At 43.5% G+C, this 27,739-nt stretch overlaps 1 protein-coding gene across 2 annotated transcripts in view; it reads right to left on the reverse strand.

Annotated features, from left to right (window-relative positions):
* DOCK2 (dedicator of cytokinesis 2) overlaps nt 1–27,739 on the reverse strand; it is a 371,427-nt gene that overhangs the window by 236,297 nt on the left and 107,391 nt on the right. For both annotated transcript variants that reach the window (XM_014563918.2, XM_032465120.1), the window contains one exon: nt 1,351–1,499. In XM_014563918.2, coding sequence (XP_014419404.2) covers nt 1,351–1,499 — 149 coding nt within the window. The remainder of the gene's footprint in view (nt 1–1,350; nt 1,500–27,739) is intronic.

The raw sequence follows: 27,739 nt of genomic DNA on the forward strand, positions 1-27,739 counted from the left end.
CGTTTAGCACAGTGACTAAAAAACAGCAAATGAAGAAACAGTTGTGATCATTAATTATTCACTCTTGAACACCCAGCTGAAGCTCCACCTCCCTTGAGAAAGCTCCCTTGACAACAATGCTTACACACACACACATGATCTTTGCAGCTCCAGTACTCCTAGTGTGCATCTAGATTTTATTCATTCTATTATAGTGCAACTGCTTATTTATATGTCTATAAGCATTTTCTTAAGGAAAAAGACATGCCTCTGTGTCCCCAACGCCTGGCACAAACATGGCACATCATATGTACAAATGAGTGAATGAATGAAGCAAGCTAGCTATGCATTCACCTAGAAATGAGATAAGAAAAAACTTAATTAGGATGGTAAGAGTGGAAAGGAAAAGACAGAAGAGAGACAAACAAGGAAATTGATAATAATGGTTGACTCTGGGATATGAGTAGGAAGAAAATACTGTTTTTGCAGAGTTTTCTAATAAAGTCAATCATAGATACAGTTCATCCAGGAAGCCCTTCTCTGAGGATTTGCTAGGGAGGAGAGTTGGGGTAGAGAGAATGGTCACACAAATACTTAGAAAAGGTTTATTGGTTGTTGGGTCTACCCAGTCCTCTGAAACCAGCCCATCCAGGGGAAGATACTCCTGGACATTACTCAAGGACAAGGTCAGGTTGCAACAGGAACCTGAGTCAAATCAAGAACCCTCATTTCTGTCTTCCAAGTCATAAGAACTCGAGGCCAGTGTATTATAACTGTCTCTCAGTCTTTACCGTTGTCGCAACTCCATCTCCCTCATTGTCTTCTGCAGACTCTGTCCTATGGAAGCCCTCCACATACTCCCACTGAGGTTTTCCTTTTGGTCTCATCCCTGCCTAATCTCTGAATGATGTCTACCAATATACATCGGCTTCACTGCCACAGCCATCTCCCTGACACCATCTCACTCCTCACCCTTTCTCTAGAGTCTAACCCGGAGCAATCTGCTCATCCAGAGTCTTAACCATTTCCACCATCACTGGAGAAACAAAACCAAGGAAAATCAGCTAAGAAAGCAGATAACTGGGTCTTCTTGGCTATGCAAGTAAAAAGTTTGCAATATGCCCATACCTAAACCCTGAGAAGGCCTGTCCAACAAGAAATATGGTGACAAAATGCTACATGCTTAACTCCAATCCTGAAACCATCTTTCACAGCCAGGGGGGTTTGTTCCTGGAAAAGCTGACCCGCTGAGGAAGCCATTGCCTTTTATCTTTAGACTTCAACTGCTATTCATCAGCATCAATATTTTAGAACTTCATCAACTCAGCCCTAGTCTGAGTCCAGGACATCTACATCATCGTGAGGACTCACCTCATCCTGACAGCTGAGGACCTCCAAGATGCTGTTCAGTAATTCGACACAGTACTTCTTCTCCTGGACCTGATGTTGCATCTCATCCTTCTGCTCCAGCAGCTCCTTCAGTTCCTTGGTGATGACAGGAAGCAGAATGTCCCGGCATTCTGGAAGGAGGGCAGTTCAGAGGCATCTGAGCATTCTCACTTTTCAGTTTTTCTTTTTTAAATAATGTTTCATTAAATAAATTATTCATGAATATATTCTTCTTGTAAAAAATGTAAATATTAAGAATTAGGTTAAGACTTCCTTAGAATATCATCGTTTACACTTCTGGTCCTTCCCCCAACTCCCACTCCCTAGATACAAACGGGTTATTTTATTCTATACATATGTATGTGTATATACATATAAAAATGTACATATGTATATATGTGTGTATATGTGTATATACGTGTGTGTGTGTATATATATCCGTGTAAAACATGTAGTATCATTTTGATTTGGCTTTTCATTTAAGTAAAACATCACACTGTGATGATAATCCTTCAAGATTTTCTTATATGTTTTACATATGTATGTATCAGTATAAACAACATAGTGTCATTTTGGTTTTTGCCTTTTTATAAAAGGGGACTGTACTGCATATATTGTTCTGTACCTTAATTTTTTTTTCAATTGCCAATATTTTTTGGAGCCCTTTTTATCTTATTACATATAGGGATCAGCATAATTATTTGTAGCTGTTTTATAGTATTCTCTATTATGGACATATTTGTTCATTTAGTCATACTCCTATCTATAGACATTTTCCACTAGCATAAACAGTACAGAAATGAGCAACTTTCCAGTTGCATCCTTGTGCACCACGGCTTTCATTTTAAATAAGTTAAAACCTTTGCAAATCAGTTAACTCTCTTGGTATTGCTGTCTCAGGAAATACCTGGAAAGTTCTGAAGTCTTACACAGCTTTGTTTCTGTATTTCTCTTAAAATGGCAAACATTGAAGGATCAAAAAAAAAAAACCAAAACCCACCCAAAATTTCAAGCCATCTCCATCTAGTGCTTCTAAAGCTGAGATATAAATCATATATACCAATTTCATCTTAATTGAGTACAACAAATATGTGTTGAACATCTTTGATGTGGAAGGCACTGTTTTTCTAGAGGTACAGAGAAAATATATGGTTCTCACCCACGAGACACTTAGTATCTGACAGGTGATCAGCAAGAAAATTAATGGCAATGGCAGAGACAGAATAAGATAACGGGGGAGAAGCAGGTACCATCTCTCGTTCTGCCAGCCCACCAGCTACACCTTCTTCTGGCACAGCACCCTGGGGAGCCACCCTGCTATGGGACGTGATCCTAGGGACACTGTCATAAGGCTCTCTGCCCTCCTCTGGACAAGTGCTGGGTACTGACCCTAATTAGGATAATCTCTAGATCTGAACCTTGAGGGAATTTTAATAACAGTAATTGCAGACATTGCTAACATATTGAGTGCTTACAAGGTGCCAGGCACTGTTTCAAGTGTCTTGCATGAATTACCTCAGCCAATCTTGCCAATGACTCTCTAAGAGGTAGACACTGTTATTCCCCCATTTTGCTGATGAGGAGACAGAGGGACACGACCAAGTGTACACAGCCAGTAAGTGGTGGGTCCAGTCTGACCGCAGAGCTAATCGGCCTGCCCAGACGTGCCCTGTGCAGGCTCCCCATGGGTGGCTGCTGCCTCCTCGCCCAGGTCTATGCTGAGTCTCCCTGAAGCCCAGTTCCCCAGCCTTTCCTCTGATTCTTGAACTACTCCCTATCTTCCAAATACATTTATTTTTACTTAAATTTACCAGAATAGGTTTCTGTTGCTCACAACCAGAGAATCCCAACTGGTAGAGTCACAAAATGCCATGAGGGCTTCAGAAGGGAGAAATGACTTATGGTTGGAAGATTCATGGAAGACTTTAGAGGCTCTGACAGAATTGTGACCCTTCTCTCGGAGCACCAATGTCAGTTTGTAATTAAATTCTAATTAGTGTAATTAATTCATGTCCATTCATCCAACCCAAATGTAAACTTCATGAGACAGCCAGCCTAAATCTCACAGTCCATGGATCCTGATAGCAACTCAGTAAATCTTGGTGGAATGAATAGAAGAGCTGTTATTTGAGATGGTCACTGATGAGAAAATAATAACACCATAGGGAGAGTGGGGATTTAGAGAGCAGGGAGAGAGAGTGATTTAGAGTATACGGACCTGGGTAAATAGAATCGTCTCTTGGAAGTAGAATAATGGGAGATAACACTGAAAAGGAAAATTCTTTAAATGTAGTGGGAGATGTCAGGTTACGGTTCTTTGGAAACACCAAATTACAGGCAAATTATAGAAATTTCGATTCATCTTTGGTTAACATTATAGATCAAATCATAGGCCACAAGCTAATGGTACTTTATTTGGACTCATGAGGTTGGCCTAAGGACTACTGAGCATTACAAGGTACTGAGTTAGCCCTTATTCTTTGTTTAAAGAGATAAGAAAAAAGACTGGATAATATTTACATACCAATTATCGTAACATTTCAGTTAAATCTATATTTAGTCCATCTCTTGTCACCATCAAGTTTAATTTTTATCCCAGATCTATTGGCTAAAAGGAGGAAAGAAATCTGCTTCAATGTTCATTCAGAAGTTTGTTTTAAAAGTTATCTTCTAAGACATGTTAACTTGTAACTCTGAAACCTTTCATTTGTTAGAGAAAATTGTATGTGTAGAGAATGCCTGTTGTAGAAAAATTAGGTGACTTCATTTGAAGTTGTGAACTCTGTCATTGGGAGATGAATGGCCTCACCGACTTCATGAAATTTAACTTCTTAATTCTACCTTTACTGATGTCATTATAATTAGACCCAACCAGAAGGTAAGAATTGTGCATTCTCTTAGTAAGTTAGGTTAAAGATTATAAAGGCTTTCTCTTTGAAAAGTTAATTTTGCTAGTAAAGTAAAAAGAGATTTTTAATAAAGTAAATTTAAAACACAACAAAAATCTTATTCCTCCATAGTTCTCTGGGTAAAAGGAGTCACCAAAAGCTGTGTTATAAGGAGATTTGTGTCATTGTAGCATACTGGGTAGCTGGGGGAGGAAAAGTCCAAAGGGCAGAGATCAGTGACTATGCTACTGCAATAGTCCAGGTGCTAACAAATGAGAATAAAGTGCTGGGCTCCACCCCCTAGACTTCTAGCCTCTGATATAACATTCTTGTCTTCTGTTGAAGCTAAAGATTTGATTAGACCTTGCAGGAAGATGGTCTTGAGTTTAAGGCATAAGACAATGTTTTCAATCCTAAAATATCAGCCTTTTGTGATCCCAGATTAAAAATCATTTTAAACTCTCTCCATCCGCAAATGGGATCACTAGGACCTGTAGAGAGGAGGTCTGTAAAGGCAAGACAAAGGGTTCATCCACTGTGGCAGTTAATTAACTCATCCATTCATTTAGGCAGTCAGGCTACATTTTTTGAAGGCTCCCTAAGTGCCAGTCACTATTCTGGGATGGGAGGGAATGGCCAGGGCTTACCTGTCCGTAAGCCATCACAGCAATAGAGCCAACAGAGATAAGAGGCTGACTTAAGCAGACAAGAAAAAAAATCTAGCGTCTTTACCTCCTAGGAGCGGCAGCCTAGTAGTGGCCATAAAATAGAGCTGCAGGATAGCAGAGGTCAGGTTTTTTTCCTTAAAAGTTCATTCTGTTGATATTCTAGTTGAGATACCTCAGTTAGGTACCATTACAAAGATATGAACCCAAGTGGAAAAGACCAGTTGGGAGATTTTAGATGTTAATGAAGACATCCTTGAGAAGTCACCAGTCTTTACATTCTTCTTAAAGTTGAGCAAAATTAGTAGATTCTCGTGGAAAGGTCTGGTAGTGAGCTCTGCATCCTTAGAAATATTTAAGCAGTAAATATTTGGGCAAGGATGAGGAGGAGGTATTCAAAGTATCAGATGAAGGGTTAAACGGAATGACTATGAAGTCCCCACCTAAAGTTCCGTGATTTCATAAAATACAGGTTCAGAGGAAGTGGCAGGGGGATGGATCTATTGGTAAGTGGACACCTTTGCATTGGTTTACAAACCACTGAGGTTGTGGGAGCGGCAGACCGGGGCACAGCAGAAGCAGTGGTTTATCAATCTGAAAATCACCTACTTTACAGATGATCAAAACCAGCATCCCCACAAGACGAAGATTCTTGGTGCTGAGAGTCAGCAAGATTTGAGCTGAGGAAGCCATTAATAACGTGGCCTGTTTTTCAGAAAGTATTTTGTCTTCTCGTTAACCATGGTTTCTCAGAAATGGCTGGCTCTTCTGTTTGGGGATGAGATAATTTTTCTCATTTGTAATTGGAATTGTGAAATTACATTAGTCTGTAAAGCTTCAGGAAGCAGCATTTCTAAATGGCGGCTTGATTGTCAAGCAAACAAACACAAATGGTTTAAAAGATAAATATTGCAGAGCCTTAAATCAATCCTATAGGTAGAGGCAATGAACATCAGAGACCTGCAAACCCAGCCCGGGAAACTGAGCTCGCCAAAGGCTGGGAGATCTGCCATCAGGTGACAAGTCCAAATTATAATTCAGACCAAGCACTTAGGAACCCGCAGAGCGACTCAACTCTGTATTTTCACAGAGAGGAGGTATTTCTGTTGTTTTTCTTTTTTGTCATAGTGATTGCAGAGAGGAAAATGCAGTGTTTCTGAGCTCTGGATTCTTCCTTCTCAGAGAAAGTTTCGTCCTACGGAAGGAAGTACTACTGCCTGAATTCATAGCTCTCTTGAAGTGTGATAATTTTTGCAAGAGTTTCATGACTCAGGGACACTTCCAATAAGATGGTCCTTGTCTTCATCTCCTTCTCCCCAGTATCAGCCCCCTACTTGTCCGCTTTGGAAAACCCTCTTGAGGCACATCAGGCCACAGATACACCTGTGATCGCAGCCACAACCACAGCCTTAGAGGAAAACCCTCTTAAGAACCACGTTGGAACTTGCCTTCTTCCCCACGGGTCTGCGCCTTCTCCTGTGCTCACTCTGAACGAAGACATCCCCAGTCACAGTCACTCACTCAGACTTGACTTCTTCCTCTCTTTATCCCCAGTGTCCGCTCCATCAGGAAATCAAATCCATCCTACCCCTGAGCCAACATCCTGCATCCCCTGTTCCAAGTCTCCCAAACGGATACATCTTCCACTTCCAGTCTCAGCAGCGGGAATTTCCCAAAACTCAAACCTGACCCCGGGACTCCCCTCCTCGAAGTGTTTCCTATGGCCCTCAGGGCGATTTTTATAACTGCTTTGGTCCACAAATGATAAATGCTGGAGAGGATGTGGAGAACAGGGAACCCTCCCACGCTGTTGGTGGGGATGCAGTTCGGTGCAGCCACTATGGAAAGCAGTACGGAGATCTCTCAAAAAACTAAGAACAGACTTACTCACTCCTGGGCATATATCCAGAGGGAATTCTAATTCAAAAAGATACCTGCACCTCAGTGTTCATAGCAGCACCATATACAATAGTCAAGACATGGAAACAACCTAAACGTCCATAGACAGATGACTGGATAAAGAAGCCATAGTATAGTTAGACAATGGAATACTGAAGGGGGTGGGAAGGGATAAATTGGGAGTTAGAGATTTGCAGATACTAACTACTATACATAAAATAGATAAACAACTTTCTTCTGTATAGCACAGGGAACTATATTCAATATCTTGTAGTAACCTATAATGAAAAAGAATATGAAAATGAATATATTTATGTGTGTGTATACATATATATATATATGTATGTGTGTGTATATATATATATACACACACATTGAAACATCGTGTTGTACACCAGACATTGACACAACATTGTAAACTGACTATACTTCATTTATAAAAAAAAGATTATAAATGCTTTGGCACAGCTGAAGTCCCTTTGTGGGCAGACCCTTCCTTACTTCTCTACCCTCCACCTCCCACATCCCTCACCATGGCCTCTCTTTCTCTTGCTTCTAAGTTCTCGCACATTATCTTCTTTGCCTATAATGTACTTATCCCACCCATCTTCACGAGACTAACTGCTCCATGCCTTCTGGGTCTTACCTTAGATGCCAAATCCCCTAAGACAACATTCCTGACACCCCAACTCTGACTTGGGTGATCCTGTTCCATGCTCCTGTAGCACCCAGACTAGAATTCCATCTCCCCATTTTTCACACGATGTGGCCATTGTCTATGTAACAGGACAACCAGTGAGATTCTTGTGGTCATCCCAGAAATAAAGCTGAGGCCCAAAGCTGAGGACCAGTGGTGCAACTACCCCACATTCCAAATTCAAATCATCTTTCATCATCCTTCATGGTTTTTTAAGAGGTACCAGTTCAGTACCAGCCCTACATCAACCTGCACACACCTCATCCCGGAACTGAGGGAGGGTCTGCAGAGGCCTCTGGATACAAAGCAACGCCCATACAAAGAAGCGACTGCCTCTCTTCCCCGAAGCTGAGGTGGAGGGAGAGGGTCAAAAGAATCACTCATGAAACATGAAGAAGAGACAGCACTTTACGTCCCCACTAGGGAAATGGTTGCTGATCTTCCATCCCAGGTACCTCTTGGCTTCAGCAGCAGAATGGAGAGAGTTGAGAACACTCGGGAGCCCCTCTCTTACTCTGGGGAGAAAGGTCAAACACACAAGGTGTCTGTGTCTGGGCCTCAGTCACGCCCTCGGTGTGGTTACCCCGTTTCTAAGCCTGCCTGTGGCAGCATTCACTTGGAATTTCTCTCCACTCACAGCCAGCCCCTTCCTTGGCCACCATCATGGCTTAATGGACTCTTCAAGCCTGTTCGATTTTTCACAGGCTTTAAGGTGAAACTCATTCTGCTGTGGTCAAGTTCCTATTGACTGAAAGGCGAATTCAGCTCAGCTTGACCCTCCTGGGGGACAGTGAGGAACTTGTGCTGGTCAAGCCTCGCTCTGCCCCCGACCCCGAGCCTTTCGGCGAGCAGGGAAGACCCCTGACTGAAATCTAACATTCTCCATGGGCGAGGCTGAGCCGTGTAAGCCCAGGTCTACGTTGCTGCTGTCCTTCTGTTTGGTGGGGGGAGCACTGGCGGATGTCAGAGGCCAGCTGGCTCCATCAGCTAGACACGAAGGAGGACTGCCATACACGGCGCCAGTCTGACACCAATTTGTTCTCACAGGCTCCCTCCTCTCACAACCTCCCTCCTCCAGCCAGTGTGTCACAAAGAAAAGTAATTCCACCCACTGGGAAATCAATAACTACCCACAAACTTCACATTCCAGGTCAAGTTACAAGCCTTTTACAACTCTACCAGCGTTGTTCCCCAACGCATTCTTCAAGCGGCAACTCATGATTCACTGCCCTTACCTTCCCAGAAACAGGCCTAATTACAACATCCAGCATCATCACTCACTCCCCCTCCAGCCTGCCCACCGCCACGATGTGCATCTCCACTTTACGGACCCCCGAGGGCCAAAATATGTCTCCCCAGCTCAACAAATACAGCCTAGTTAGAGATTTCAGAACTCAGCAACGACGGAAATTCTCTTCAGGCACCTTAGATGGGGGGGAGTGAAAATATAATTAGGCAGTAAATCCTAAAGAAGAAATGTACTTTCAGAACTTTATTCAAGATACCCACTTAAAGTCCAAGCCAAGCTATTGCTTCTGTCACATATCCTTTATATTTAACATAAAGCGTGGTAGGTAATGCACTAAACCTACCAGCGAAGAAGGTAATAAGATGGAGTTTGCCATTCAGAAGCACAGTGATGGAGGGAAGCGGAGATTGATGCGCCAGGGCTGGAATTTTTAAGATGATGTGAGTATGCTTATGTGCAGGAAAGTCACACTGATTATAAAAATAATTTGTAAGCTCTGACAGTCTTTGTGCATATATTCATATTCTTAAGCATATATATGTACATATACATATGAATACTTACTGCAGCAGGCACTGTTCACATGGATTTTATATTCTAGTGGAATATCAGAAACAATTTAAGAAGGTAATAATTGTCTTAGTTTGGAGTCTCCAGAAGCAGACTCTGAGATGAGGTTTGAGTGAAGGTGACTTACTTATTAGGAAGTGTTCCAAAAAGCACTGGAAAGGGGGACGGGAAGGAGGCCAGGCAGGCTGCACGCACAGGCAAGTCTCACAGAAAAGGCGCTCTGGGGACAGTGCGGGCCACGGGAGCAGAGCAGCTGGAGTGTGTAGACCGTGGGGGTGGGCAGTCCCAGGCCCTTTGGGTGCTCTCAGTGTCCAGGCAGAGCCGGCCCCTGCAGCCTGGGGACAGCCGGAGAAGGCAGGGGCTGGCTGTTGGGAGCGAGAGTCCTCTTTGTGCACAAAAAATGATCTCAGATTGCAGGAGATGTGGGCAGAGTCCGGACAGTTGGTGCTACTACAACCAACACCAATTGCTGCCTGCAAGACAACTGACTGGGTAACCTGGGAAGATTGTTCCATGTGGGACAGTTAAGAAGGCCTCTCTGAGCGGGAGAACTTGAGCTGAGACCCGAGGGTCAGAAGAGAACAGCCTACAAAGACCTCACGGAAAACCATTCCGAGCAGAGGAAATGGCATGGGAAGGCCCTGGGGTGGAAATCTGCTTAACATGTTGGAGGAACCCCATGGAAACGAGTCCGGCCAGGTTACAGGAAATGGGGAGCATCACTGTGAGATGACAAACTTGGAAAGTGGTAAGAAGTGTGAGTGCTGGGTGGAGATAAACATGTCTTCTTTTGTGTTTTTAATAGAAGGTAGGTATGAGACCAGAGAAAAAGGCCGAAGAACACTGAGGAGGATCTTTGTAGAGGAGAAAAAGGGGTCTAATGTTTCTGAGCCCCCACTCTCTACCAGGCATTCTCTCTATGAAGAAGTGTATCATTTGTACCTATTTTATGGATGAGGAAACTGAAGCTCAGAGAGGCTCAGTAACTTGCCTAAGATCACACAGCTAGTAAGTGGCAGAGCTGGGATTTAAACCTAGGGAATACGAACCCAGAGCCCATGTTCACATCTACTAAACTGCTCTGTCTCCTTACTATAACCGTAAAGGAGAGAGAAGATGAAAACTTGATTAGTTTGTAGCAGGAGACACAAAGGAAAATGGACAGACTTGGGTTATAGTTTAGAGACAGAATCAATGTCTGGCTGATGGCTTAGATGTGCTATATGTACGTCTGTGTGAGCATATGCATTTTGAACGCCTGAGTGAGAGAATAATAGAGTCATTTTAGGGTTTATCAAATTAGGATCCAGTCATAAAGACCATTTCACTGCCCCAAGTAGCAAGAAAGACCCCCGGCCACATTTCTCCGCCGGTGTGCAGCGGCTGTGGGGATGAGCCACCATCATGCCTTCCGGAAGCTATGAGGGCCTGATCACCGTGTCCTGATAGGTGCTTGCACTTCTGGTTACCCCTTCCCACTTCCCAAGATCACTTACACTGCCACCGCGGACCAGCCTCCTCCCTGCCAGCACACTCATTAAACCACAATCAGGCTCCACAGAAAGTGCTTTTAGGAAAATAAAGGTGCAGATATGGCCAACTGAGTCATGACCCAGAACTTGATTTCTTCCCTAATGCTTAGAGCGATTACACTCACGGTGCCACAACACAAGAGTGTGGCTCAGCCTGTTAGAAGACTGTCCCACCCACCTCCTAACCCTGGCTAATGGGAAGAGAAGCAAATGAAAAGCTTGGGGCTGAACCGATTGGCCCCTACCCTGGATAATCCGGGCAGCCTTTAAGGGAGGCTTCTCATCCAAGCAACGAGCTCCATTTCAAATTCATGCAAGAGGAGAAAACGAGTTAAGGCTTTTTGACTGCAAAGAGCTAGGTCTAACATCCCTTGCCCCCATTTTGTTCCAAGTCAGTGACATCTGGAATTCAAATCCATTTATAAGCACTTAGGGTACCTGTTAGAACAGTCAGTACCGCCCACACCCCTCCAGCCCTTATCACCCTTGACCCACCGCCTCTCTCCTGCACCACGCTGCACAGATCCTCTAACCCCTTCGCCCCAGCCCCCGTCTCCTCTGGAGGCTCACACAGTTCCCCGGCTCCATGAATTTCAATCTTTACTTAACCATGACCCCTTTCAACTTTTACTCTCTCTGAGCCAATGTGTGGTCACATACTCAAATTTCTCAGCAGTAGGAGTCATTATAGCAGACATATTTTAATAAAGAGTAGAAATCACTTGTCTAGAAACCCACTGAGAAGGAAAGTGAGTGGCGGTGTGGAGTATGCAGTGTGGGAGCCATGTAACATATGTGGAACTCCTGCTGGGTTCCGGGCACAATATTGGGAACTTAATCCTTACCAAAACCTGTTCTCATATGGCACTGTCCCCATTTTACAGATGAGAAAATAGGAGCTCTAAGCAGCTTGCCCAGCTTAGCTAGTGTGACCCCAGCAGAGGCAAGATTTCAACGCAGACCACTGTCTGACTCCCATGCACAAGCACTATTGCAACTTCACTTGTAGGCTCATGAGTGTAGACAGTTATTCCCAACTCCCAGATTCTGCCAACTGGAGGCAGCCACCCTTTGAATCTGTCAGCCTCCTTGAGCTGGCCTTAAATAGAAAATTCAAGACTCTGGCTGGCTGGTTTGTTTCGTGTTTGGTTATTTTACATGTTTTAGTGAAGGGTACAGTACCAGCAGAATAAAACAAAGTCACAATTCTAGAATCATAGAATTAAACAATCATGAACATTCATCAGCTCAGTGACTTTAGTCTGCCGTTCAGTCACTCACTTTTCATTTTTTTAAATGCAACCAACCATTTATTCTACTCCAATTGGTTGAGCTTACCCATCTCATTAGAGTTGGCCAGGAAACAGCAGTCGTGACCTTCCAACCGCTCACTCCCTGTTCCTCGGGAGACAGTGAGAGCCTGGGGTGAGACACCTCACCTCAACCGAGTCATGACTCCTGCAGCTCCTAGCACAACGCCTGTCACACAGTAGGATTCTAATAAGTGTTAGATGAATGAACGCGTGTTTGCTGATTTCAGGGAGGGAGGGAGAGAGAGAGAGAGCCCTGTCTGCCTACCTGGAGGGCAGCTCTCAGAACCAGAAACCTATTCAGTATTGGGTTATCGCAGTATTCATTATCCTGTACTGTCACTGAAGACGGCAGTAGCTGGGGGCTGGAGGAAAGGCATTCAGGGGGAAAGTGTGTATGTGTTTCTTCACCTTCACCACTTCTCCTGAGCAGCCCGTTCTTGCAACATCTTCCCCGTCTTGGCTTTGCCTTATCCCAGAGGCAGATGTGGGGGAGTGGGCAGAACTCTGCATGGAGGGTCAAGAGACTTCGGTCTGAATCCCAGACTTACTACCACCAGGCTGCACGATGTTGAATAGGTCATTTTACCTCCCCTCCTCCAAAAACGGGGATTAAAATGCCCATAAGAGGGTCCAAGTAGAACATACAAACTCAGCTGGGGTTATAGGCATACCTCACAGATATGGCAGGTTTGGTTTCAGACCACCACAAAAAAGCACAGTATCACAAATAAAACAAGTCACATGAGTTTTTTGGTTTCCCACTGCACACAGAAGTTATGTTTACACTATCCTATAATCTATTAAGTGCACAATAGCATTACATCTAAAAAAAAAACACATACCATAATTTTAAAATGCTTTATTGCTAAAAAAAAAAAATGCTACCATCTGTCAACACAGGGTTGCCACAAACTTCTAATTTGTTTTAAAAAAAAAGGTACTATCCGTGAAATGCAATAAATGAGGCACGATGAAATGGGATACGCCTGTATTAAGTATGTTGTGGCATAGGGATCTGATGCTGCACTTAAGAAGTTCCTGAGACCAAAGCAGAGCATACTGAAACTTCAGTAGCTGACACAGACCTGGTCCAGACTTACTAGCACGAAATGGACTTGAAGCTATTATCTGCCTCATTCAAACAAAGTGCGCTTTCGTCTGAAATACCAAACTTAGGGAATTGAGTTCCAAGAGGAGGGAATAAATTGAAATGATTGGGATATACGCCTCAGATTCTCATGCTCCCTTTTGTAAGTGGATGGACTCAAAGAGGACTCAGGCAAGCTTTCTCCTGAGCATTCTTTTACATTTCTTTTTGCAACTTAGAATAATGATGCTACTTACCGGCAATCCTCAAGCTGCCCATGAACAATCCTGTATCGCTGTCATCACAAACCTTACAAATACCAAAAAGAACAAAAACCAACAGCAATGTTTTGGATCAATATGAGCAGCCAGCATTCCATTTCTGAGAAAAGTGCACATTAAAAGCCTCTTGTTTGCATTTTAAGGCTAACAGAGGGGCCCTTCATTTCAGAGAATTAAATGAGAAAATTCTCCTGGATTCAACTATTAGCAAAATGGAATGGTTGTGCAATTGTTTCCAATCATCATCTGATTCTCTCCTTCCCTCACCTTTCCCATAATGGCTCCAAAGGAGAGGAGGCTGGGGTCCCTCTCATTCACAGCCCCACATGTTTAAAATCTAGTGTTGCTTCTTACAAAGGGAAAACAGACAAGTGAAATATCTTTCAAACCAGCTGAAGAACTGGAAGCAAACTTCAAAGAGGAAGGGGAAAAAAATTCACTGCCACCCTCCCACCATGTACCTGCCCAAAGGAAAATGGGAATGTAAAGAATTTCTCCTTCTGGTCTGGTTTTCTTTTCTAAAAACACTCAGCGAAGGAGGCGGAGGAGAGAGACAGCCTTGCGGGGCAGGGGCTCTTGCCTGCTTCGTGTCTCCATCCATGCAGCAGAGCCAACGCGAGCCCTCCCCTGGAAGGCCCAGAGCAAAAGAGTGATTGAAGAAACGAAACATGCTCAGGCCCAATATTGGAATGAGAAGATCAAAGAGACCCTGTTTGGATTCTGAAGCCCATGAAGACGAAACCGGGAAAGGGTGAGAGGGAGAAAGTAAAGAGAATAAATGTCAGTGTGCAAAGGAAGGACAATATATGGTCCTTTACCCGTGGGGCAGGGGTAGTCCAGCCGTAACAAAGAAAAGAACCAGTCAATTGATGGGAACAGTATGAAAAATACATACAATCAAACACACTGCGTTTTCAATTATGTTCAGTCCCAGCCGATGAATCTTAGGTTGTACTCCTATGAAACTGGCATTAATATTTTATTTTAGGCATGACATGTTGATGTATTTATTTTTAGTTACACTTATTTCTTCCTGTGCTACCTTAGTACAAAAAGGAGATGACATGCCAACGTAAAAGGTAACATAAGGGCTCCAGTTACCCACAAAATGTAGCTGCTCACTTCTGCGATAAACTGTCAGGGCAATGAAGGAAACCACCCAAGGTCGAGAGTACGTGGAGCCCTGGGGTAGAAGAGAACCAATTCCTTGAAACACAGCTTTTTCTGGCACTTTAGGAGATTTTTCATATTTTGAATTTTAATGTGAATGTCTTACATTAAGTTTAGTCGTCATTAGCTGCTTTTAACATCAAATTGTGGAATTTTAGCTCTAAAAGAAGTGACAGAAGCTAATGGTTCCGACTCATTTGACTCGTTTGACTGTGTTGTGCGTGCACATAAAACATGGAAACAATAAAAGGAGGCGGGCTCGTGACCAGATGCTTGTCCTTACCTGTCCTTCAGTTATTTCTCATGTGAACATGTAACATTTATGGAGTGCAAATGTCAAGCATCGTATATAGCACAGGGGTGTACAGGACCAGGACATAAATGGTAAAGAGAGAGAGAAGTGACCAGACTCAAGGCATCTATGGGAAAGATTCCAAGGCCTTAGTGATTGATTGAAAGTGAAAAATGAGGCCTAAGAAGATTTGAGGTCTAGCTTCAAATGACTGGCAGAAAAATAATGGAAGGGGAGAAGGTTTTCATGAATAGAATGAATCCGATTTTGGAAATGTTGAGTCTGAGTACCTGTAAGGCATTCAAATGAAGATGTCAAAGGCGCAGAGGTCTGCAAATGATCTCATATAAATGGGCAAGCATCAATTCAACTATATGAATGATTCACTGAACGTGGCCACCGCCCGTAAGGAATGTATAATAAGTAATTACAGTGCATTTAGCAGAGAGCAGCTTATTAAAGTGCATTTGGTGATAATCATGAAGATCATAATGAAATGAAAAGAAAGAGAAGGAAAAGGAGGGGAAAGAAAATACAGAAGACAAGGAAGAGGTGATGGAAAAGCAGCTGGGGTCTGAATGGGGACTGACCGGGGAAGACATGGTTACAGGAAGCTGGGATAAGGGAGATTAGAGGCGCTTGGAAACGTGAGGGTTTGCACTTGAAATTTTTAGCTCATCCCAAAGACAGAGTTTAAACAGAGCCCAAAGAGGGGTACGCAGTGTGAATGCCCAGGTGATCAACACTGTCACTTTACCAAGCAGTGCCAGTCAAGTAGGAACCAGAGAGCAGGGTGTGCAGGGAACAACAGTCAAGGACTATTTCTAGAGCACTTACAATGCACCTGACTGCTGACAATGGGATGGAACAGCTTCCCCTCAAGGACTCTCTTGCTCGAGCCCAAGACAATGCAAAGGGATGAACTGGACTGTGAAGAGGAGGAATGGAGAGAGCTGTCAGCCGTTAGGGAGGCTTGGTTCTCACTCTGCTGATGTGCCTAATATGTACCAGGCCAGTGATAAGGAGGAACAGAGTGTGGATATTAAGGGCAGGAATCTCAGTTACTGTTTGTGTGACCTTGGGCAAGTCACGATATCTCTAAATCTTTGTGTCTATTTTAAAAAATTTTTTCTTTTGTTTGCTTTTTTGTTTTGGGGGAGGTAATTAGGTATTTATTTATTTTGATGGAGGCACTGGGGATTGAACCCAAGACCTTGTGCATGCCAGGGGTGCACTCTACCACTCAGCTATACCCTCCCCCGAAATCTTTGTGTCTTTTTCAGTAAAGTGGAGATAATAAGAGCGCCTCCCTTCACAAGGCTGTGAGAATTAACTAAGAGTATGTAAAACACTTAGACCAGCGCACCTGGCCCATAAGCAACATGGAAATATATGCTAATATTATTTAATTTTTAAAAATATTCACAGGTAACCTTCTGGGTAATGGAATTACGCTATAATTTGACATGGGTGGTGGTTGTGTGGGTGTCCATGGATGTAAAAAAAAATTCACTGAGCTGTACACTTCAGGTTTGTACATTTCACTATACATAAACTGTACCAAAATTTAAAATATACATTGCTACCAGGTAGGCATCAGTATTTTCCCTGTTTGACAGGTGTACACAGTGAGGCTTGAGGAAGTTAAGCAAATTGCCTGAAATACTGTGCCCGGTCTCACACTCGGGCATTCAAACTCAAGAGCCTATGCCCTTAAGGATTGGGTATGAGTTCATGTGTTAGCTGAGCCCTGGTCCTCTGTAGGGATCCAGAGATGCTGTCCCCAGCTCTACCTCAAGAATCTCTTGCATGAAGAGAGAGCAGCTCTTCCTTCCTCTTCCCATCCTTTCCCCCCACCTTCCACCCTCTTCTCATCTCAGCTCAGTTCCATTGTCTCATTAACTATTAAAACCCAAATCCCTGCCAAGTAACAACCTGGCTGGTGATGAAGTGCACACAGCCCAGCAGGGGAACACCCAGCAGAAGACTGGCAGTGATTAAGAACTGAAGGGAACACACCCCGAGCTCTCCAGATTCCTCGGGGGCCTACGATGCCCCGCTATGAACCGAAGTGCACGCACTCTAAGTATGCATGCAGCTCTTGCCAAGACAAAGAGCATCAGGCAGGGAAGAGTGAGTGATCATAATTTATGAGGTGCCGTAGAAATTAATTTTGTATGCCTCCTCCATTAGCAGTGTGTCTGAATTAACTTTAATATGCAAGTTATCATGTTAATCTTGGATACTAAAAAAGAATGTATCATCATTAACCTTCCTAGCCCTGCATTTAGCAATGCAGCCTTTTTCTTACCCCTAACAGAAGCAGCATCATTTCTTGGCATCTCAGTACTCCACCTATCTGTATGCAGTCCCACCAGTCACTTTGTAAAATCTCTGCTGATTCAGAAGCCCATTTCTCAAACATCTGACTCTTAACTGACCGTAAGTCACCAGAAGTTGACTCCACCTTCCTTTTTTTTTCCCCCCAGATTCCTCTAAACGAGAATAAATTTTCTGCTGATGGAACGTTCCACAAAAAGCACACAAGGGCCAGTAGGAGGAGGCCCACTGGAGAAGGAGACATGAATAAGTTCTGTGTGATATTTTTGAAAAGCTAGCTCATGTCAGGCTAGCAGTAACTGGCCTTCAGAACCCCCGCATCTCCGGGGTTCTAAATTATAGAAACAGGAACTTTTGCTTCAGGGAACAGGAAAAAAAATTAGGCAATACTGGAAGATTGGCTGTTAAAGATAATGGGGAAATCATCCACATAGTGTAACCTAGCCCATCTTTCTTTCCATCTGTTCACTTCATAGAGGTAAATTATAGGATAAAAGAAACCTGCACTGATGAATAACTTTAATATTCCTATTCTGTTCATCCCATATATTCTAACCTTTAAGATGCGATAATAGTGAGGACATGTTTGATAAATCGCCTTTTGCCACCTTTTTCTTTCATTCATATCCTCTCATTGAACAGCAAGATAATCAGAAATTAAAGAACTTTTTAGAAGGGGAAAACAAGACAGGAATGAGGTCTAAAATAGACTCTTAAAATAGAGCATCAGTCCCTGAAAAATAAAGCCAGTTTCTGTTCTCAATAAATGCAACAGTATATAGTTTATAATTTTAAATGTACACAAAAATACATACACACCGTAACTAAATTGGCTACCAACCCAACTTTCTGGCTTGTAGAAAATTTACCAATAATGAGATCACCAACATATGTGAGTTTATCTCTGCTACATGGGTAGTTTCTACGTTCTCCTTTTCAAATAATTGTTTTTCTGACTGTTATATAAAAAAGGCATGACATGAATAAGAAGGAAACTGGGATTCAGCCACATCTATCCTCAAAAAGGCTTAGGGCCTTCTAAAGGGCAGAATCAAATATTTTCCAAGCTTTAGTTAACCATTATTTTTGACAATGTGAAACCTACCATGTACTCCTCATAACTTACAGCCTCCACTATTGTTTATTTATTATTTTTTCATAAAGTAGATTCCTTCTAGTCTGCTCACATTTATTTTAAAAGAAAAATTTTGCTTCTTCAAATGGAAAACCAGTATCACTTGCCATAGATGGAAAGTGTGACAATCAATATTACGAAAACAAATCACTTTTATTAAATCCTAAGAGATCCTTAAACCTGAGGTCTGCTCCCTCTTTGCTATCAAAGGAGATTAGAAGAGAAAGATTAAAGGCAAACAGCAGAGGTATACCATCCTTGACATAATCAGAAAGACTGAAAAAGAGCTGAGAAAGAATGAATGGTTTTCTGCTTCTGTGATACAGCACTTCAGCTAGGCATACCTAAAATTATCCTTCATGACATGGTGCTTGAGAAACACAGTAAAAAAACCCCACCAAAATCGGGATCTCTGGCTTCCCATCACTGTGACTAACCTGTGGTATGACCTTGGGCAGGTCATGTCCATTCTTTGGACCAGTTTCCTCAGCAGTAAAATGAGGAGGCTGGATTAGGCAATCTCTCCAAGGAGTCGCTCACCTCCAGGCATCTGTGTTTTGTGAAGCCTTTAAACACGTTCTAGAGTATCTCCCCATCATCTAAAATACATGGTTGCTAATTGCATTTACCCTATTATCTGAAAGTCTTACCAGGAAGGAATAGCAAAGATTTGAAAAGGATCAGCTACTTTTGGGGCAAAAGAGCCTTTTGAAGTTGTTGTGCAGGAAAAAAAAAAATCGATAAAATCGACTGCAATTCAAGCACAACAGAAGCTGACTCTCTGGAATATATACCTGCGCACATCCCTCAGCTTGGAAGTCAGTGGGCAAAGCACTGCCTTTAAATTGGCCTTACAAACCATCACCTAATCATTTGCTTAAGTCAAGTAGCAGTGTATGTCAAGGGAGTAAAAAAGGTGCTGATTCAAAATACCAGCTGTATTGAAAGTAGACTGGGGGGGGGGGGGCGGAAACAGATCAGTAGTTAAAATCGAGCTAAAGTAACTGTAAGCTTGCTCATTAGCAAGAGCTGGCATAGTTAAGCAAGTTTCTCCATCTTTAAAAGAATGACAATAATCTACTTTACAAGGTTTCCATATGAAATTATACAAAGTAACTATTATCATAATTACAGTTGTAGGTATGTTAATCTTCATTCTCATAGTTTTTTTTCCTGTCTTGAAATTCTGTAAAAATCAATTTAAGCAAGATTTTATTTTCAGTGCTCTACTTGGGCTCCAATTCTGAACTGACAATAACAAAAATGAATATAATAATTATAAATGAATAATTTATAAAAATAATAATTGTCCTTTTATTAAGTTTAAGCTACCATTTATGGAAACTGTCTACCATCCAGGAACTGTGCTAAGTATTATGTCATTTAATATTCACATCAATCCTGTTCTTGTCCCCATTTTACAGATAAAGAAACTGAGAACCAAAGAAGTGATGTGACTTTTCCAAAGTCACTGATAGATACAGCTCAGAGATTATGAAACCTCACAGTATCTCTCCTGATCTCAGTAAGTCTTTGATGAGGGGATCATCCAAGAAGCCTTCTTTATACTTTGGGGGCCAAAATCAAATCATGAAAAAAAAATCAGAGATTACCAAAATCTAGTTTAATAAACTGAGAAAGGCTAAAAAGTCACAGTTCCAAAGTGCTCTCATGTTTGTGCTTTTTAAAAAGTAATTTTTTAGATATTACAAACAACAAGAAAAAAGACTTAAACATCACCTAGCTCTCGCCTCTGAACTCCCATGGCTCTTGGCTTACATCTCTGCTGTAGAATATTCATCCTGCATTTTAATAAGGAGTGCCTCATTTTGCAAATGCAGGCAAGCTCCTTGAGAACGTCACCAGATTTTTGCCAACTTTGTATTTTCTAAACGGCTACTCGGTGTTTTGTTTATAGCAGAGGATCAATAAACATTTATTGAATTAGAAAACCTGTTCTAAACATTGCCTCTCTTTGTTAAAAAGGTGGCCCCATCTATCCCGTATGGGATTTGGATGTCAGAGAAGCAGTTAAAGAGACAGGTCTTGAGGTGACAGCAAAAACTTGGACCAAAGATTAAGGCTGGGGGTGTGTTTAAGCACCCAGATGACACTGAGCCACAGGAGTGGGTGAACTCCTTGAGGCAAGAGCAGGCAGAGCAAAGCTGGAATACAGCTGAGCGCTGGAGCCCGGAGTCATGGTCAAATGACCTGAATCTGCTCCAGGGCAATACTCCTCCTCTCTCTCTGGGCCCCTCATTCCTGACCCTCGGGCGTGGAAAGAAAGGGTGTGGAGAGCTGCAGCCACACAGCAGAGCATTCTGAGGTTGTCCCTCTTCCCCAGGGCCATCCAGGAGACAGACACAGTGGAGGAGCTGATCAGATATAGGCTTGGGGAGTAAAAGAAGCCTGGTCGCAAGGAAGGCGGCTGGACGCCAGAGTTGCTCCCTCTCTCTGGAACAAGAGCAAGAAAGCCATCACTCAGGCTCCCCTCCACAAATCCCAGGGTCTGTCTCTTGACGAATGAGTCCCAGATCTCCTGATGAACTGGGAAGAGGGAACGATACATCTTACGCTCATAGAGTTATTGTCTCCTTTTCCTGCTGAACCACAGTACAGGCCATTTTTCTGTTGGCAGACTGGTCCCACCGCCTATCAAGATTTGCACCTCGCGGTAGGCCTCTGAAACACCACAAATTTTCCTGAGAGGTAACTGGGACCTGCTTGATTTCTCGACACAGGCCTCAAACAGACAGCAGAGAGCTGCAGTGAACCTCTTGCTGCCCGGGCTCTAATTGATTTTTTAAACCCGTGGCTGCAACCAGAGGGAAGCCCAGAATCCCCATAAACCAAACCAAAGCAAACAAAGCAACTCGTGGCACACGCAGGTTCTGGCAAAACTGGAACACGGCCAGGGGCAAGCCTGATGAAAAGCCATTGTTTTATATCCATAGAAATATTTGCATGGAGAGAAAACTCCAACAGAGCAACTCCATTGTTCTAACGGCTGCCCTCTCTCTCCAAGGGCTCAGAAATCCAGGTCTCCCAACCCCCCTGCCAGGAAATACAGAGCCAGTTCGGACAAACTGCTCCGTGATACACCATGGACTTACCACGGCCCGTATGGACAATACACGGCCCAGGATGCGTCTGAACACAGGAGTCCTTCCTGTCTTTCATGTCAAGCTGACACTAGTGCCCTCAAAACCCCAGGATGACTATATGTTTTTCAAGCAGTGTTAATCATACTCGAAGTTGCTGCCTCTTTTTCTATGCTGTTCTAGCAACACAGACTGGCCGACTCTCAGAGACAGACAGGATCTTAGAGATCGAGCTCTCTGACGATGCACATCAGAAATCATGAGCCCAGAGAGGTTAAGTGGTTTGTCCAAGGTCACACAGCTTATTAGTAGCTTTCCTGGATTGGAGTTTAGATCTTCCAACTCCTCGTACAGTGTTTCCTCCAACAGACTACGTTACCTTCCTTCACCCCTTAAACACTTATTGAGCACCTACTCAGTGCCAGTTATTTAGAAGACTCTTTACTTGAACTCAACACGGTTGTGCTGTACAAATACGAGGAAAATCTCAGAGAAGCATCAGAAAGAGGAGGGCCTCCCAGATCCAGAATATGTGGCTTCTCACTGCATTTGCCTGACTTAGGACAAGCCACATGTGAACGGGGAAGAAGCTCCACGTGGCCAGAAGCTGCCCAGAGGTCCTACACTGGGCGCCAAATTACTTTATCTCATTATCGTGGGAGGAGGAGTTTACAACTTTCCCATCTGTGGGAAGATTCACTAGGGGGAGGCGTGTGAGAATGATCCAACACACATTTAAAAGCAAAAAAACAAAAACACACTTTCATTATTTGCGGGGTGGGGGTTAGCGCTGCTTAAAATGTAGAAGTCAAATCACAGCTCACGTTGTCCTTCTTGGGTAACAGCAGCAGCCACAGCCAGGGGAGTAGCAACTGTCAGGACAACATGGGCCCAAGCTGGGGGGTGGGGGGAGCCAAAATGCCTCTTAGCACAATAATGGCAGGGTCAGTGGATCCAGAAATATCGAGGCCAAAGTCCCATTAGTAGGGGAATATGCCTTCCCTAAATGAGATTACAGTGTGCCGTGTCTGAGAAAAAAATAATGCTCACCGTGGCAAGGTGCGCCTACATCTTATGTGACCCAGAAAGAAAACTGGTTAGCTCTCTCTGGGAGGGAAGATGGCACAGGATGACTTCCTACAGCCCACGCTCTCTCTGGGAGGCCTAGAGTCCATCACCACCCCTACCTCACATCCTGCAACCCCAGGGGATGGGCAGAGAGGAGCCTTGCTGAGAATCAGGTAGTACGTGAAACAGGCTTAAATAGAAGGCAGGCGGCAAGGTGGAGTTTCCCCAGGATGGGGGTGAAGGCAGCAGATTTAAAGAAGGGGCTGCGTGGGGAAGACGTCGGGCTGGGGTGGGAGACCCAGCGATGACAGAGGCAGAGACAGAGAGTCAGACACACAGACAGGGAGATGGTTAGCCCTGCACAGCTGGGAGCTGGTGGGCAGAGGAGTGGGCATGGGACAGCCTGAACCCCCCACCTAATCATCTTGTGGTCCCTCCACAGGTGGCCCTGGGAAATCATCCCCATGCCTAGCTCACAGGGGTTTGCTGCGGGACAGAGAGACCTGAGAGCCAGCCGCAACAGCAAAGAAGTCCCCCCACCACTGGCCTCATCACAGGCGTGGGCAATGAAAGTGAATGAATTCCCCTGCCACCTCCCTAAGGCACTGACGTGCATCCTTGAGCCAGAAAGGAAAAGGACCCCTCCGCACACACTGGAGTCACACTTCCCGTGATACAACCGGTGTGTGGACAACTAACTGGCCTTGGAGGAACCACTGAACCTTTCAGGGCCTTTTCCCCATTCTCTGCAAAACAAGATGGTGGGAGGGGCAGATCTACTTGTGTGTGTGTGTGTGTGCGTGCGTGTGTGTTCACTGCATTCCTAACATGTTAAAAATAGACTATCTTTTAGAGCAGTTTTAAGTCCACAGCAAAACTGAACAGAAAGTACAACGTTCCCATGTGTCCCCTGCCCCGCACACACACAGCCTCTCCCACGATCAGCATCCCTCATCAGAGCCAGATCAATCTTCCGGAGATTTCTTTAGACCTAGAATTTTTTTGTTTACGTCAAATTGCCTTGGATAGAGAGAGAGGGTGGGGTGAAGAGGGACAGGGAGAGGGAGATGGGGTTGGGGGAGGGAGAAGGGGAGGGGAAGGGACTTAAAGAGAGGGGGAAGGAGAGGGAGACCGCTGCCACTCTGGTAGAAGCAGCGGGGAGGCGGCCAGTTTCCAAGCCACCCATGCAAGGGTGCACCCTCTTCAGAGGTTCTCCAAATTGCTGCATTTGACCATCTCTGGGCAGCTGGCTGCTAACATCCCTTCCAGCTGAGACATTTGATCTTCCCAGTGTGCTAAGTTCTTTAATGCACACATGCATATGCAATCCTTCAGGTAACTCACAAAATAACCCACCAGCCAACTAAGAGCAAGTGTTGATCAATCTCATTCACGCTACACAGAGCTAAGGCGTCAGGAGCTGCTCCCACAGTCTGACAGGTGTCTCCTTCTGGACTTCTGTGCCTACAATTTTGGGGGGATTGAGTGAAAGAGAGAAGGGTGCAATGTGATCACAGCCCTGAGCATCCCAGCTGTCCAAGAGCCTGGAGTGCAGCCGACAAGTAAGTGTGAGCACAAGTGTATTACGGGTCACCACACTGAGTGCTGGGACACGCAGACAGTTAAGTACAGTATGGACGTTAGGAGCCTGAGGCTGAATCCCAGCTTCCTGTCTAAGTCTCAACATCTACAGAAAAGGAGATCATGACGGTACCTATAAGACGGGGTTGACGTGAGGCCGTGTGAAGACAATGACATACAGTTCTCAGCGCGTGTAGGTCCACCCACCTCTGAGTGGAAGGGACCTGATGTAACCCCTAACCCAAGCTTCTCACTTGAGAGACAAGGAAAATAAAACTTAGAGATTAATTCACTACTACGTTGGAATAACTAGAAACCGCAGAGCTGAGAATTCGGGTCCCCTGAACTCCGGTTCCGCACTCTGTTCCACTCTCAGATGATTACAAATAATAGTAACACTGTTCAGAGTTACTGACGATGACGATGACGATGACACCCCATTTACGGGTTCTGACTCAGTGTCAGGCCCCACCCAGCCTCTCACAGGCATCACCCCATGTAATGCTCACGGTAACCCAAAGAGGTAAGCATCCTAGACGGTTCCCACGTGACAGATGAAGACCCAGATGCTCCTTGACCTGGTCAAGTGTCTTGGTTTAGGCAGCAAAATCAGGACTTGATCCAAGTTCTTGTTTTGAGTATCTGTCCTGTGCCTCCTTCCGAAATGAGATGTCTCTCCTCAAATAATTTTACCCTCTTTAGCTAAAGCCATAATTAGAGGCTCATTTGACTTCAGATAATTAGCTTCCCTCTTTGCTCTGGTGTCTGGTTCCTCTTGGGCAGCCGCTCCAGCCTGGAGGGTGTCACACTCAGCAAACCCACTTTGGCTGCGCGGGACTAATGAGGGCTCTCCGCGTGGTTGCGCTTAACTGCCCAGTATTGTAGAGAACACTCGCACGCAGACACGCCCCCTACCGTCAAGGATGACGGTGGAGCTGTGCAAACATGTCCCTCCCAAACTGGAACATGCCACTCCAATTCTTTAAGAGAAGACAGTATGGTCTGTTTTATGCTGAGCCTATTGCATAAGGAGAAGAAAAATTCTTCTGTGTGAGTGTGTGTGTGTGTGTGTGTGTGTGTGTGTGAGCAAAGGGGAAGAAAAAGGGAGAGTCAAAAATCCTCGACAAGCACTGGAAAAGCTGGTGAGATTCATGCCCAACCGTGAAGAAATAAAGATCACAGAGGACAACGATTTGTCTATTAAGATTGTGCATTGCAGTAAGTTTTCTTAGCATAAAGTTAAATGAACCCAAATGTCCCTAAACAGGAAAATAGTGAAATCAGTTATAGCCCATCTATACAACAGAGTTCCATGAAGTCTTTAAAAGTGCCACGGAAAAATGTTCCTAATAATTCTCAGTGAAAGAAGCAGATTACAAACCTGGTAAAACATTATCCCAATTACATATATGATGCAAAAGAGAGGAAGAATAACCATGGTTACCTCTAAATCATGAGATCATAGGCACTGTTGTTTACACATTCTACAAAACACAATATTCTGATAATACTAACTTCTATAAACAGTAAACATGTTTTCCAGCACTGGTCCAGCATTCCCAGGAGTACGCCTGATGGAGCGTATGGTATGGTCTGAGGCCCTCATTAGCAAGGGAGTGTGCCAGGCAAGGCTGACCCCCAAGTTCTCGTGAAGCTTGAACGGCGGTGGTCTGGAGTGAGAGAGTACTCTGGCTCTGACATTACAAGGTCTCCCCAAAGACTGCTCTCTGGAGAGGGGCCTGTATCACACTCATGCTCCCTCAAAGTTCAGCTAACATCCTATGTCTTCCACAAACCTGTCCCCAGCAATCCTAAAGCTCTATTCTCACTGCATTCTGATAAGTCATTCTCATGGGATTATTTGTAAATAACCCTATAAATTTATAATAAATTTATTAAAACCCTATACATTATTTAAAACCCTATAAATTATAAATTTATACCCAGAGGCTGCTGTGCTGGTTCCACATGCAGGTTTTATTAGGCCTGAAAATACTGTTTAAAAAACAAATCAGCAGATTTCGCATATAAAGCCATTTGGACGACTTCTCTCTCTCTCTCAAAAAAAAAATAAATAAATAAATAAAAGGAGGGGAGGGGAAGTTCAGGTAGCATTGAGCCCACATACTGACACAGTAACAAAATCACTTGGCATTGATTCACAGCCGTCTTACATACCCATGACAGGGACTTTGCCCCAGTCCTCACCACTCCCTATTGCTCCCCATTCTGAGTTGAGCATGGATCGATAATTTCCATTATTGTCTCCTTAGTAGTAAATATTTCTCTGTATAACTATCTCTGTCAAAGATGGGGAGATAAATGACTGACCGAATGGCACTGTGTTTTTGGAAAAAACTGAAGAGAATCACATTTCTTTGTGAAATGAAGAAAGTCCTCACATGTTTACTAGGCAAATGGAAAATGTGTTGTAAAAAATATATATAACTGAACGTGATATTAAATGTATGCATGTATATAATTAGGGTATCCTATTAAATGGTATAATAACTATCACCTTGCACGTTCATTTCTGTCACCTTCATGGACTGTGCAGGCTCAAGTTTAAAGATCTTTGGGGGTAAAATGAACATAAATACAAAACAGAAACAGACTCATAGACATAGAATACAAACTTGTGGTTGCCAAGGGGAGGGGAGTGGGAAGGGACAGACTGGAAGTCTGAAATTTGTAGATACTGACAGACATATGTATAATAGATAAACAAGATTATACTATATAGCACAGGGAAATATATACAAGATCTTGTGGTGGCTCACAGCGAAAAAGAATGTGAAAATGAATATATGTATGTTCATGTATAACTGAAAAATTGTGCTCTACACTGGAAATTGACACAACATTGTAAACTGACTATAACTCAATTTAAAAAAAAAAAAGATCTTTGGGGTAAATCTTTTCTTTCCCAACTGTGAGCTCCCTGGGTGGGCAGAAACCTTTCAGTTCCAGACACCGTACTGCACAGCAGTTCCAAGAGTGTTTTTAGAAATCAGACAGACCCCATTTGGAATCCTGGCCCTTCCACCTACTTGGTTCATGGCTCTTGGCAAGTTTCACAACCTCTCTAACCTTCAGTTTCCTCACCTGTAAAATAGGGATATTAATCCCTACATTTTATAGGGATGTCATGATAATGAAATAATGTATGGAGAAGCTTAGCACAGCCTGGCACAAACTAACGGTTAAATAAATGGTGACCATAAACTCATTTATTACTGTATTTCTTTCATATTCTCCATAGCACGGTGCTGCTGCATTTTTAGATTTTCAACAAATATTACTTGGATTGAAATGAATCTGCAGCCGACTTTCAATTCAACTGTATCACGGTCTTAAGGAAATTTTCTCCTAGGAAGTTATGGAGAAAAAAATCAGCAAAATCAAACTCAAAACAGGTCAACATAAAAGTCTCAGAACATTCCAAAGCCAACCTCACTATAATTCAAATCATATATAACTGTAATTTCACAATGAAAACAAAC

The sequence above is a fragment of the Camelus ferus genome, chromosome 22 (genome assembly GCF_009834535.1).
Source record: "Camelus ferus isolate YT-003-E chromosome 22, BCGSAC_Cfer_1.0, whole genome shotgun sequence".
NCBI lineage: Eukaryota > Metazoa > Chordata > Mammalia > Artiodactyla > Camelidae > Camelus > Camelus ferus.